We start from the raw sequence: 14,127 nt of genomic DNA, 5'->3' as shown, positions 1-14,127 counted from the left end.
GTCTATAAGTAGACCTCGGTAACTGTGTAAAATATATTAAGAAGAAACCAGTAACTGCGAACCTCAACTGTGATTCATCTCAACAAACCCCGACAAGAGCCACACAAATCATATTAGTAACATCTAGATCATTGGCCTATCATTTGCTGAGGACAAAGGAGCTCCTCCTCACTTTTAGATCTAGAGACAGTAGAAAAGCCGTACAACACACATCGCATAATGCTTCATGAAGCGATCATCTGCTGTTATCCACAGCATATGCATAACCACGATGGCACGTCAATTAGTTCTAAAGCTCTATAAGAGTACTACTAGACAAAATTACCTGTGAAAAGACCAGTTTCCCATAAAAAGAGAGGGGAGTTCCCCAGCATCGTCCTCTATTCCTCTATAGCCAGCAACAAGGCCTTCGTCTTGTTCAGTTAGCATGTGCTGAAGCGCATGCCCAAATTCATGAAAAACAACTTCAACCTGCCAATTTCAGCAACACATATATTAAATGGCAGATATCAAACAGAGGATGAAGATATTTAATGATGGACAAGTAACCACTACAGTGAGCATAAGGTCACAAGTCTCATCATTCATCTGAGCAACAATGACAAAATCATCTGAAAGGGTAAAATTATCATGGCCCAAGAGTGGCTCAATGGATCACATAAAACCGCATGGTCAATGACTGAGGACTCATTAAGAATCAGGTGTGAATCAGAACGATCTTAGATCGGGAGCAGGCAATATCGAAAGTTGAACAATAGACCCATTTTTAGATACAGGCATTGGAGGAGAGAAGTGCGTCTGTTTAGGCATTATACACAGAAATATATTAGCACTACAAGGATTCTGTGAAACCACATCAATATATAGATTGTCATCACAAAATTCTCAAGCAAAAAATTGCTTCACATTTACATCATTAGTCTTCTAGAAACTAATCTTCTCTTGCTAACAATTGTTGTCGGACCTACTTCTCAATTCTTTCAGCAGTGCTGCTCCTAACAGGTGGAATGAGGACAAATATACATGTGTGACTCATCATATTTAAATTAGAATCGTCGAGAAGTCACTAAAATCCAATCATTAAAACTAAGATCGTCGAAACCAGACTAAAAGACCCTCATCTACTATTTCTGATTGCCACATTTCGTTCCCACTGTCTTGCATTAGCTTGTGGCTACACAAGCTACCCTCCATCTGTTTAGTATTTTGAGCACACCTAGTAGAAAAGAAGGTCAATAGACTGAGGAAAGGAGTTGAAACTCAACCTCTTTGAACGTCATAAGAGCCGGCTTGTTCTGCAAAGCTGGTGTTTGATTGCACACTATGATAGCAATTGGTAATCTTGCATTTGCACCATCTCAAGAGAGCACATGCCTTCAACCAACAACCACACTTGTCCAGTTTCCTCCCTTTTCTCAGATGGTCAAGAAAACGGATCATGATATTAGTATGCAATTGGATTTCGGTAGAATCTTTCACACGGTAGAATCTAACATCATTGTTCCAGACCTGGAGAATAGATAAGCATTTTATCAGAATACATGGACTAACAGCACAGGAAAGGCAGAAGCAAAGCATTACACTTATTTACCCGTGCTAGTCCATCAGCAGCCTCAATCTCAATTCTGAAAAGTGTCCTTGCAAGGTTGAAAAGGCCCTCCATCACTTTTGGCAATGAGAAATGCACGAGTGAATGATCTGGAAATTGCAGAAAGTTGTGAGGTTATTCATATTCACATACATAAATCAAGGCACTCTTGCATTTATCATGTCCACCGCCCACCCCACCAATCCCCCGGGTTTCCTGTGAAGCCCTTTCTCTCCCACTCTCGATGCCCCCAACCCCAAAAATTCCCCAAAAAGAATACGGTACCCCATTTGGGCCCTACATGTACATACATGTGCATCTGTATATATATGTATTATGATGTATATTACAGCATGATTATCCAGTCAGTAATGCAATTTTCGCTGTGTAAAACACTCTATATGCATGTGTGAGACAGAAAGTAAACCTCATCAATGTCATCTTCTGCTTCAAGCAGCCTCTCCCCTTGATTCTCGACAAAATTGGGTCCTCCTCATCTGGATAACCAATCTCAATCTCACACCTTTTAACAGCAATCTCAAGTTTGTCATGTTTTGAAGCAAGCAGCCTTGGTCAATGTCCCAATTGTTCAAATCGTCACCTTCTCTTGCCCCTTCATTCTTGGCTGAGTGTTTTAAGTCAATGTCCCAATTGTTCAAATCATACCTTCTTTTGCCCCTTCATTCTTGGCTAAGTGTTTTAGGTCCTCCACGTCTAAATATCAAGATATGGACGTTGAGTTGAAAGTGGACAGAAAATCTCTAAGCAACCTAATATTGGCCGTCGACGTCATCAAACTAAATTAAAGGTTCAGCCTGCCCCCTTACTTTTCCTAGGCCCATCCAACTTATTTATCCACCCCACAACCCTCATTACCACCAATTTGCACATTCAGATTTGTATAAAATGCTATTGTTCCAACGACTGCATTGCTCTTGCAATATTCTAGATGTGCTCCTAGTATTCCCCATCTCCTTACTATAACTAGGTTTGTTGAGTATGTGTTGGTGAAAAGTGGATCTAGTGATCAGACGGCTAGCTAAACCAGATGATGAATGGCAATTGGACAAGCACGACTTGCAAGAAAGAAATTGGCGATAACATCGTGATGAGAGAGTGGGTGTAATTAATACCCTCTTCATATGCATATATGCAAGAGAACAGATACGATGCAATTCAGGGTATAGCATGCTCATTTGAAGCAGCAGAGAACCATCTTGAATATTTATCACAGGGGAACACTAAAGGGAAACCTCAGATCTGGCAATATTCCCATAGAAACAAGCGATGCTGACCCTTTAAATCATATTCCTTCCCCTAAAGTTTATTAGGTTTCTTGAAAGAGGGTAAAAAACAAAAAATCTTGTGAAGCAAAAATCAACATTGATTACAAATAAAGGATTATATGCACTGAAAAGGCTTTAATATACCAGGTATATTCATCTACATCATACCTTGAACTGCAGCATCCATGAAGCACCCCTAAGTTTTTCCAGAAACTCTTCCGCCCTATCAATGTTAGCCATTGAAATACTTAATTTATTTTAGAGACATTACATGTATATTGTCGTGACCTCTCTTTTGCCATTCGGGGAAAAGAAAGAAGGTTTAGGGGTATTTGCCTAAAGAGGTGGATCAACGACCCTAAATTAGGCGTGTGCTCTCCCAAGCCTATACCCGCGACGTTGGATTTTGAATTTTAATTCTTAACAACTTATGTATTTCTAAAGTCGTCACTAGCTTATTGGGGTTGGTTAGAAACTAATCAAGATGAGGGAGTGTTGTCTCGATTCTTACACCAACTAGAGATTTCTAGGATCGGGGACTTGTTTACGCCAATGTTTCTATTAGCGCCCTTGCGGTACCATTAACTTGGTTGGAAGGTTGTTTATCTAAATAGCCATATAATCTTGATTACCAATTATAATTCTTATAAAATCGCTAAGCGTCCATGCAAATGTTTTTGTAGGTTTGTTTTCCTTAATGTCTAGACAAATCCTAACATAATTTAGAAGAGAATTTACACTCAAATTAATGAAAACGGTGCATAAGTAAACATCCAAGAAATTGAAATGACTTAAAAATAAATGCGGAAAAGGAAAAAAAAAACGATATTAGTCGGGCAAATAATATTACATGGCTTTGTTATCATGCCTCGGGAAAGGACCCCATGAGCGAAATGAGAATTCAAATATGCATGAATTTACTCTATATGCATGAAATTACTCTAAATAATTTTAATTTATGCAAAATGGATTATTTACAAAAATGGCTATAAAATAGCTAAATAACATTAAATTAGGAAAATAACCTTTTAAAATTAGGAAAATTTCATAAATGTCATTTCTATCATAACTTGATACCATCCATCATTTTTATAATTTTTTTGAAACTTTCATATTTTTTTATGTTTTTAATTTTAATTTTTTTTTAATTAAGAAAAAGGTCGAATTTTTTAATGCTTTCTGAGTTTTTTTTTGAATTTCCAGAAATCTTTTTAAATTTTCATTATTTTTCGAAATTTTTTTTTTTGTTTTGAAATTTTTGATGAATATTGAATATTATTATATTCGAGAAAATGGGTTCGGACTGGATAAACCCAATCCGGTCCGTGGACCCAACCCAAACCTGGATCTAACACTTGGATTTTTTTTTAACGTTTTCATTTTTAAAAATAAAAATTAATTAAGTAATTTTTTGTTTTGTCTTTTCTCACTGCACCTCTTTTCCCTGCACAATCTGCGACTCCTCTTTGCCGAAGCCCCTTTTACTTTCTTTTTTCATATTTTATTTTACTTTTCATTTTTTCTATACTTTTCTTTTTCTTTTGTTTCTTCTTTTATTTTATTTTTTCCTTTTGGTCTTCTTCTCTACACGTTCTCTTCTTCAGGCGTCGTCTTCGTCTTCTTCCCCGACGCCTTTTTTTTTTTTTTCTCTGCAACTTCATCTTATTCTTTTTTTCTTCATTTAAAAAAAAAAAAAAAACCACAACCACAACACTAAACCATCCTTTACGGACACCGCACGGCTCCACCATCGTTCCGGCCAACAGCACCCAACTCCGGCTAACAACACCCAACCTCGGCGACCACAACAACCAAAGGAAATAACCATGCCGAAATTAACATTTTCGATCCCAGGTTTTCGCCAAGCAAATAGGGTACACTAAAATGGGAAGAAGTGCCGTGTAGGACGGCCTTAAATCACAGGACCCGCCGGAGAGGGAAGGTAGTTCCGCCGGAGGTCCTTCCCGCGATAGCTCAAAGAGATGGTAGACATGTCACGGAATCACAATAAAATATACCAAAAAAAGTGACAGCAGACATGGTTCAACAATACAAAGGCAAATAGTCATTAAACTGGATTATTGATGTCTGGTTCAACAATACAAAGGCAAATAGTCATCAAACTGGATTATTGGACATCAAGGACTTCGGCCATTCACTCAGGCATTTTATCGAACACCTAAGACGCACTAACTAGAGATAAGCATAGATTCGATCGGGGCTCGGTTCAGGCCAAGATCATCACACGATACACAAACACTATTCTGGATTGACTCGGGGACAAGTTTATCAGCATTTATCTTTGAGTTTAACAAAAATGACAAGTCTCGGCCATAACACCAAACACAAACAAATATTTGCATAAAGCACTACAAAAAGCACGCATATGCTGTGTGAGGAATGAACACGACCACAACAGAATTTCGAGCGGGGACCGAGACTGAAGCTCATGCAAACTGGTCGACCACGAGCTCCAGCCCGACGCCCCACCAAAAACAGGGCAGACGTACTCGGGAATGACCTACCTGGTTCGAAGGAGAGCGCTGCGGTGGACGACGACCCTTGGGCGGACGATTGGCGACGGCGAAGCTGTCCTTCAGTCTCACTCTCTCCCTTTGGCTCGCCTTCTACTCTCTCGAGCTCTCTCCGGTGCTCTCTTTTCTCTCTCGACTCCGAAAAAAAACAGCCGACCTCCCCTGTTAAAAGCCTCTCCCCCTCTCGCTTTTATGCTCGGCCAGCAAGCGCGCATGGCCCCCTGGGATCACGCTGCGCGATCTGCTGCTCGCCATCCGTTTCCTCTCTCTGACTTGTACTCCTCTTTTTTGCAGGGCGTGACCGGCGTGAGGAGGAAGAAGACTAGCGCGCGGGCTGGGCTTAGAGAAAAGTAAATGAAGTTGGGCTTGGCCCACGCGAAAACACATACAAAGGAGTGGAGAAAGAGAAGGACCAGACCAAGCCCGGTCCGCCAAATTTTATTTTATTTTAAATATTCGATTTTTTAATAATTTTTTTTTTCATTTTTAGATTGAATAATTAGTGACAGTTATGTAAATGCTCCTAATATATACGCATAATAGATTTTAAAGAAAACATACACGATGCATTTTAATGAAAGCTATTTATTTTATTCTTTGCTTTTTTTTCTTTTTTTTAGCGACTAATTCTTAATATTATATGCGATTAAGTCCTAAATAAAATGGTAAAATTTGGGTGTCAACATATATAATTCCATAAATACCTATAATAATCATTTTGTTTGCCATAAATTTTCCTCTTTTCCCTTGCAAATCATATATACTCATGACAGCAGCCAAAAGCAGTTGGAGTTGGTCTGCAATTAGTGACTAATTCAAACGGTATCATCCAAAGATGACAAAATATTTTGTCTAACGAGCATCACACTTATCCATTCAAACATCAAACAGAAAAAATAAAAAGAAATAAGAAGACAATCCTTTGATCTTCTTCTTATCAGTAATCAATTTTTCGAATTTCCTCGTGGCGTCCATGATATTCTCATCAAACTTTCGACATAATTTTTGAAGTTGCTGCAATCAACTAATTAATCAAGAGGCAGAGGTTGGGTAATTGAAATGTTAAAATAACATAATCTACTCTTCTACTTTCTTGCTCATAAAGAAAACAGAGTCAGTGCCACCATAAGGCTTTATAACAGGATTTTCAGAATTTCAGAATTTAGTAATTCAGACGCCAGATTATAGAACGACTAATATCTGACACCCTTGAACCATGGCAAAAGTGCTAGACATCACATGCTGTTCAAGGCTACAAGTCACAGCAAATTTTAGTTTCTATACACATGAATTTAAAGCAAATTATCCCATTATAGCAGGGAAAAGAAGATATATGAAGAGAGTTTTGACGCGTGTTATTGATAGAGCCAACAAAATCATGCAAGATCATGGTTGTGCAAATTGAGTCGAACATGTGAGAACTTCTCACATGTCTCTCATCTTTAGAATTATAAGAAAAGACAGGCAAAAATAATGTAATTGTGGAAAATCTCAATGTGACGGGAGACGCGAGTTGAAAGAATAATCTATTCTGGCTTGCAATAGGGAGAAGATGGAAAGGACGTGGTTTATGAGCATGGCTAGGTTGGGATATTTTTGCTTCCAAGATGGTGAACAACACCAAAATCCTTCTTGGATCGTTAGAGGACGCGATTTGTGTCTTCAAGGTTTCGGTTAGAAGAGAATACAAGTGAGTCAATTTCTTCAAAAATAAAAATAAAAATTGAGTGTGCTGCCTCTCGATGTATGGAAGATAATCAACCAAGTTAGGCTTATTCCATTCAATGGTTGTCAATGAACAAGTAACACTTGAACTTATCGATGATAACCGATAAAACAGATAAAGTAAAGTTTGATAACGATTCGATGATTTGATTATGAGGTGCCAAACTCAGCTGCCACATGTAATATCTGTATTATGTCTCATATCATGAAATTTGAGTTTGTGATCATGATGGGAACAAGTTCCCTCGTTCAACTTGTACCACCTGAATTTCTTCTAAAGAATAAAATAATTTACCATTGGCTTTTCTCTCTCTCTTTTTTTTTTTTTTGGCCCAATCTTTTGTTAACTTCTAGGTTTAAGCATTGGAATGAACAAGTAAATTAAAATCCTGAATTGAGTTTCTAGTTGCATACACATTCGGTTTTGCTTTTGCTATTTTGGAGGAAAAAAATGAATAGTTTCTTTGGGCCAAGTTCAAGAAAGAATAGAAAAAGTAAAACTTTGTATTGATGGAGATAAGAAGCTAACAATTCATATATCACTAATTTGCCTAGAAAAAAGGGTCTGGAAATGCTAATAAGTCAATTCGACTATTTATGTAAAAATGGTATGTTTTAGTTAAAAATGGCGTGGAAACGATGGCAAGCTTTAAGATATGGTAAAAGAGGTGATTCACACTTTTGACCAATCAAATTATATAAGCGCTAGTAAACAACAATGTACATCTCGTCTTAAAATTCCAAGATTGCATAAATGTTTGAGTAAATGAACCCGACACACCGCACCGATATATTTCTAAAACTTAGGGTATAGAATTTGGTCCACACACTGTAAATGAATATATAATTGTTCAAGGTATATGTAGATACAATATCTAACTTAGAAAAGTAGTACAAAAAATGATGTGATGAGACTAGAACCTGAAATTGTTACTTGAGATTCGTGAGTACTGAAGTGAGTGAACTTTTCTTAAGCACTAGATAAAGGTCTATTTGATTACTAAGGACATCAATTTTTGTATGTCATCTGCCCATCTTTATTTTTGAATAACGAGTAAGGATTTGTCAGTTACCTTTGTGAAATGCAGTGCTGCAGAAGGTTGTTACCCCTACCATGAATCGATGGGAGCAAGAGGAGTAGGAAGATGTGGGATGCCGTAGTGGGGCCCAGGGGGAGGAGGCAAATAGTTTTGCATAAGTCAAATAATTGGAGGGAAATGCTTTGAGATCCAATGTCCTTCGTTGGCCCATTCCTAAGACTTGAAGGAGTTTTGAATTAAACAATCATTTAGGAATATATTAGAGCTCTGATGAAGTAATTAAAATTTTCGTGCATTCAACATGCGAACTACAGGGTTTATAGATGGATTTCTTTTAATGTATTTGCCATTTTAGCTTCTTTTGTTTTTTTAATTATTCCATGGCAGGATCAAAGTGATGTTGAGTGGTGAAGATCCAATCATTAGTTAGAATCATTACACAAGGGTGTACAATTTCCTAGAAAAGTAGAGAAGGAGAGATAAAATACAAAGACAGCAATGATGGTTGAGAAGAACGACACTGATGGATCAAAACATTAAACAATCAATATAGGTCAAGAAGGTCACGTGACTGTGTGCATGAATTGTGTGTGTTTCAGAGAGAGTTTTTAGCATCAAAGTAGTTGGAGATTTGAAAGAGCAATACAGTTCTAAGTTCGTTCCTCTACAGAACTCTCGAAGAACTACATCAGACAACAAACGTTCTTGTTCAGCTCCAAGTTCACGGCTTTGATCAGACCAAAACCCTCTCTCCTTCACATGAATACATGCAACAACCATCGCAGTCAGGCGAGCTTCAGGGATTCCCATGACAACGATTCCAATGACTCCTGGATGTTGTAAAAGTACTGGCTCCACCTAGGTTCTGAAACAAAAGGTTCCCAAAAAATGAACTGCGAGTACATCTTTTCATATTATAGCAAACCATGATTTGGAAAAATAAAACAGGTTCAGCATTGAAGATAGAAATCATGCATCAACCATTCGAACCTATCAACAAATACTCACAAGAAAAATAATGTCATTGCCAAGCCAATTCATACACTATTCATTCTGTACCTCTTCAGGGTAAACATTTTTTCCCCTAGTCCTGATCCGACCACTTTCTCGACCAATGACCCACACCCAACCATGCTCATTGATGAAACTGACATCACCCATTTTCAACCAAGAAAGACAGCTAGATTTTCATGCCGGAACTTGATTCTAGTATCCAATCATCAAATGCAGACCTCTAGAATTTTCCCAATGCCAATAGAATCATCACTATCTGTCGTCAATTCAACACGTGGTGCAGGTTTGCCAACCCAGATGGCCCGTGGTCTTTGGACTGAATTGAGATCTGTTATGATATGAAAATGAGGGGGCTGGTAGGGAAAAGGGAAATGTGGGTCATCGAGAATCATGAACGTTAAAGAAAGATAGGTCTCTGTCATCTCTGGATATTGAAAAAAGGACAAAGAAAGGTAGCATAATGAGCACAGTTGTTCCATAGACATTGCTAGTGGGTACTACCAACTAGCATTGAAGTACTGAAATTAATTGCATTTACGCTTGTAGAGGATGCACACCACAGGCTGAGAGAATCTTAGCTCTTAGGAAGAAGTTGCCAGCTTCCTTGATGAGATCGATCGACACACTTCCTCCGCCATTTAATATCTCTTCCATGCAGTCTTTTCCTTTCCACAGTCCTTTCTCCCCGAGGGAACTTGGAATTAAGCAAAAGTACCACTTGAAGAGCATAACTTTGAACTCACCCCTTGTAAATGGCCGATGCTCTTTACACATAATATTCAGTATTTTGATTGCTCATGAAAGATCGCTCTTCCTAGATAACCTGAGAAAGGTGTTAGATCAGTGACCATGGCTAGAATAGTGATCATAGCAGTGACGTTGTGTTTCTATATAACCTCAATGGTGGAATTAACTTCGAACTTGGGTATTCAGACATGGCAAAGCTCCAGCCAATAACATCGCCATGGCTGATGACAGACACCAATGCGGCACAAATGAGCAGTGTGCAAATAATCTTACAAAAATCTAATAAAAAAAATTCTATTGTCATATTACCCTGACTTAAATTGCCTGCAGACCTTCCAATTATGGAAACAATCGCTCAAGACTTACTGTGACGATGATTGTAGAATTTCCACTTGCCAATGAAGCATGAAGACTATAGAAGAGAAGAAACATGGAAAGGGCGTATATCATCCCAACATTGGCTTCTTTTGCCATGGATTGTATGAGCAAATCTGGCTGGCTTATGGAGATTCCTTTAGGCTTCCCAGTAGTACCTGAAGCCAACAAGCCCAGCCCAACTAAACATCTGGAAATGAACACTTGGGATGTGATATCCATCCCTAACAAATTCATCTCACCCTAGTTGCACATCCATCATCCGTCACTTAATCTTTCCTTTTTCCCTTTGCTGACCAGCAATCGTTCATCAGTCAACTACCTCGTCACCTCATCAAGAGTACTGTCATCTCGTGCTCTGCATCAATAAGCTAGATCTAATCCAGGAACTACCAAATCACGGAACAAAACCAGCTCAGATTCACAAATTTGAGAAAAATCAGAACACCCGTGCATTGCCCAGAAAGGGAGCGAATCAAACCCAAAAAGAGTGAATCTAAAAAACCAAAGCTTTAACGAGAAAGATTCCAAAGACGGATCGAGCGAGACAATGCACAGAGAGAGAGAGAGAGAGAGAGAGAGAGAGAGAGAGAGAGATAGAGAATGAGATAATCCATAACTACGAACTACCAAAGCCACATTTCTCCAAACTTAAACATCAGTGTGGTGTATAATTGACACATTGACCCTGCCCATGAAAATCACAGAGAGGAAAGAAAATGTATAAACAGAACTATAAACAGAACCTATATCCAAAGAGATCTGTTGAGTACTGGAATGCAAGACAACCTTTGAACTTAGAAACCAATATCACATAATGTAATCCTCATTTTGAGAAACTGTAACATATTGCCAAGGAAGTTGGACAAAGAACCTTTTCTGGGGAGTCTTGGTAAGAAGTGAGGTCAGTAAAGTATCTCAAGCAACAGGTGATCAGCCAAAAGGAAAGTTGTCTATATTTACAGATCTGATATTGTCCTATCTATGGCAAATCTGATATGATTGAAATGTTTTGAGCGGGTAATCAAACCAAAAGAGCCATTTGGTATCGGTTTGAATGACAAAGGCTTTGAATTGAAGAAGGTAATAAAACCTACAAAGTGCCTTTTTTATATCTCTGTGGGTGTACGTGTGTGCTTGCATTGTCACACGTCTCTAAATAGGATATATCACTTCACAGAAGAGTAACAGAACTATCTTTATCAAAAAATCACCCACTAAAGACTACCAAAAACAAAAAAAAGAATACTTGTTATTGGCAATAAGAGGAAGTAAAGACTATACAGAGGGGAAGCATATTATAACAGCACCATCGCAAGCCCAGACATAGTCAGTAGTTGAAAAGGAACTTGGAGGAGTTATTGGATGCAGATCCAGCATGCCCATAGTTGATACGAGCTTATGAAAAGAAAGGATGGATCAATGGTACTAAGAATATCATCATTTTGTGGATTACATGATGGGTAACATTAACTTTTCTCATCCTACAACTTCGGACTTTGAGAAAGCAAAACACCATTCACATTGCTTGAAAATGGCCAAGAAAGCGAGCCCAAGGAAACGTGCCATTTAAGAGAAGGTATACCATCCTTATGGAGCACAGAATACCAGCTGATACAGCTCTCATCTGTCACCAACATCACAGGCCTTATGGCCTACATAGCCGATCTAGCTTCAGCGGCACTCTACAATCAAGATTTTGGAATGAATTAACGCCGTCAATTAGATGTACATATCACAAAACAATCATCATCATGCCACGTAGCGGTTGCCCCACTTTCATAATTTTCTGGTTGACAAAAGAGAAAATCAAGGCACTGAGATCTGATAATTTCGGCAACTAAGCTACTGAGATTGGCTAATTTCTCCTCCAACATTATAGAAGCAGAGACCTGATCATCCTGTCTGTTTTCCATTTCCACGGAGTCACGACCCATAGTTACACTTCAACATTGCATTCATGAGCAGGTTAGGTTAAGATTTGACTTAATCATTAAAAAGGCAGGGTGGTCTTGCTTGTCGCGATGGCTGCTGGTTCAGGGGTGCCCTGAAATTTATAACGGCAAATACCCATTGATCGATTCATCCAGAGAAGAAGCAAAAATCAGCACAAAAAGTAACGAAACTAACTAAAACATGGTAACCACGAAAGACTAGCACCCTGATCAATAGAGTGAACAGTAGCTCACTAGTTGTGACAACTTTGTATCTATGTAACAAATAAACACACACTAACCACAAAACTGCCGATTTTCATACGCAAGAGTAAACATGAAGAGGAAAGAATGAGAAAGGACTGGTGTTTGGTTGGGCATTCCCAAAGCCCCTTGGACCCCCAAAGCCCATTGGGGAAAATTTTAGTGTTTGGCAAATATTTTGAAAGCCCCTTTGCCCAAGTATGAGCATTCGGAATGCTCTCAATGCCCAATGCTTTGGGAGGGGCAGCATTGGGCATTCGGCATTTGGGAAATGCCACGCCTCTGTTCATCATTTTTCTTCGTCGTCTTCTTCTTCTTCTTTCGGCCACCGAGCTTCTCCGGCAGCCACGCCGCCGCCGCCCGAGGGTCGCGTCGCCGGTGACCACATCCTGGGGTGCCGCGACGCGCGACCAGCGGTGCGGACCTCAGCGGGTCGGCGGTTCCGAGTGAACTAGGCGACACCGCCCGAGGTCCGCATCGCTTGAGGTCGCTGAGGTCGCTGAGGTTGCGCGGACCTCGGGCGGCGTCGCCTGGTTCCGCGACCTCGGGCCGCCGAATCGGCGGTCCGGAGGCCAGATCTGGCCGCCATCCGGCTCTACGACCTCGGGCGCCCGAGGTCGCTCCTCCCGGCGACAACGTCGCCGAGGTCGCGCCGCGCGCCGCCCGGGCTCGCGCGACCTCAGGCCGCCGATCGGCCTCTGCGCCTCCCGGGCCTGAGGTTGCGGCGACGGCGTCGCCCGAGGTCGCGACCTCGGGCGGCCGAACGGCCAGATCTGGCCATCCGGCACGCCGCCGCCGGATTTGATTTTCAGATTTTTTAAAAAAGAAAATTAAAAGCAAAAACTCATTTGGAATAAATTTTGCCAAACGGTATTTTCGCACAAGCAACTTTTCAATGTGTAATTTGCCAAACGGCCGAGCATTCCCGAAAACCCCTTTATCCTAAAGATATTTGCATTTGGCCAAAGACATTCCCCAAAAGCCGAACCAAACGGGCCGACATCTACACGCGAATATCAGGAGTGAACGTGTTTAATAGAATTCCGGTCTAAGTATGCTTATAAGGTAATATTGTTCTGACATTTTGCCCGTTTAATTCTAAGAAACTACAATCTCTCGCGATGAATGATTGTGGTTCCTGCTAATAAAGCCTTACCCTTTTGCGTGTGGTTATTTTATTGGGATCCCCACGATCATCTCCCAGAGAGAGGGTGGGCAATTACTCAAGGCAATTCAGAAACAAAGTGTGAAACAATTAGTTTAGTGTTAAATTCAACTCTCTTAGTGGTATTGGTGAAAAACATCATGACGTGATTCTTTAATTGGTCCCGTGCCAGTGTTAAGAACAAAAGCCCGAGGTAAATTGCAGGATTGTGAAAAGTATGCACCAAGTCGAAAATCTCAAAACGAAAAAGTCGTCATACGAGGTGAGAGCAAAGTTCCAATCAGAAAATACTACTTCGCATTTCTTTTTCCTTCAGTCAGAAATTACGGGGAAGATAGACTCAAGAAACTGCTAATACAACGGGATAACTAATGGGATCCAATGTTCAATCGCCATCTTCAGTACTTCCGTAATTTTGACATAACAACTGCAGTCCATTGCTGAAGGTTGGAGCA

The 14,127-nt window shown here is 39.9% G+C and overlaps 1 protein-coding gene across 2 annotated transcripts; it reads right to left on the bottom strand.

The window, feature by feature from the left end:
- Positions 1-171: 171 nt before the first annotated feature.
- LOC120293143 lies at positions 172-5,638 on the bottom strand. 2 transcript variants are annotated; one of them, XM_039311956.1, is made up of 4 exons: positions 5,400-5,638; positions 1,592-1,698; positions 1,266-1,509; positions 172-471 (listed from the first exon to the last, which is right to left on the bottom strand). In XM_039311956.1, the coding sequence occupies exons 2-4, from the start codon at positions 1,661-1,663 to the stop codon at positions 467-469; spliced, it is 321 nt and encodes a 106-aa protein (XP_039167890.1). In that variant the 5' UTR covers positions 1,664-1,698; positions 5,400-5,638; the 3' UTR covers positions 172-466. The 2 variants fall into 2 exon arrangements, with proteins under 2 accessions (XP_039167890.1, XP_039167891.1); XM_039311957.1 differs by lacking the exon at positions 5,400-5,638 and adding an exon at positions 2,016-2,283.
- Between the last annotated feature and the right edge of the window lie 8,489 nt (positions 5,639-14,127).

This window comes from Eucalyptus grandis, chromosome 5, assembly GCF_016545825.1.
Source record: "Eucalyptus grandis isolate ANBG69807.140 chromosome 5, ASM1654582v1, whole genome shotgun sequence".
NCBI lineage: Eukaryota > Viridiplantae > Streptophyta > Magnoliopsida > Myrtales > Myrtaceae > Eucalyptus > Eucalyptus grandis.
Note: the sequence above shows the minus strand (reverse complement) of the source record. Positions and strands in the feature narration are given on the sequence as shown.

Coding starts and splice junctions, on each gene's coding strand:
- LOC120293143 (XM_039311956.1), bottom strand. CDS start 1,663: ATGGAGGGCCTTTTCAACCTTGCAAGGACACTTTTCAGAATTGAGATT. Junction 1,510..1,591: donor CTGCTGATGGACTAGCACGG/GTAAATAAGTGT, acceptor TCTATTCTCCAG/GTCTGGAACAATGATGTTAG.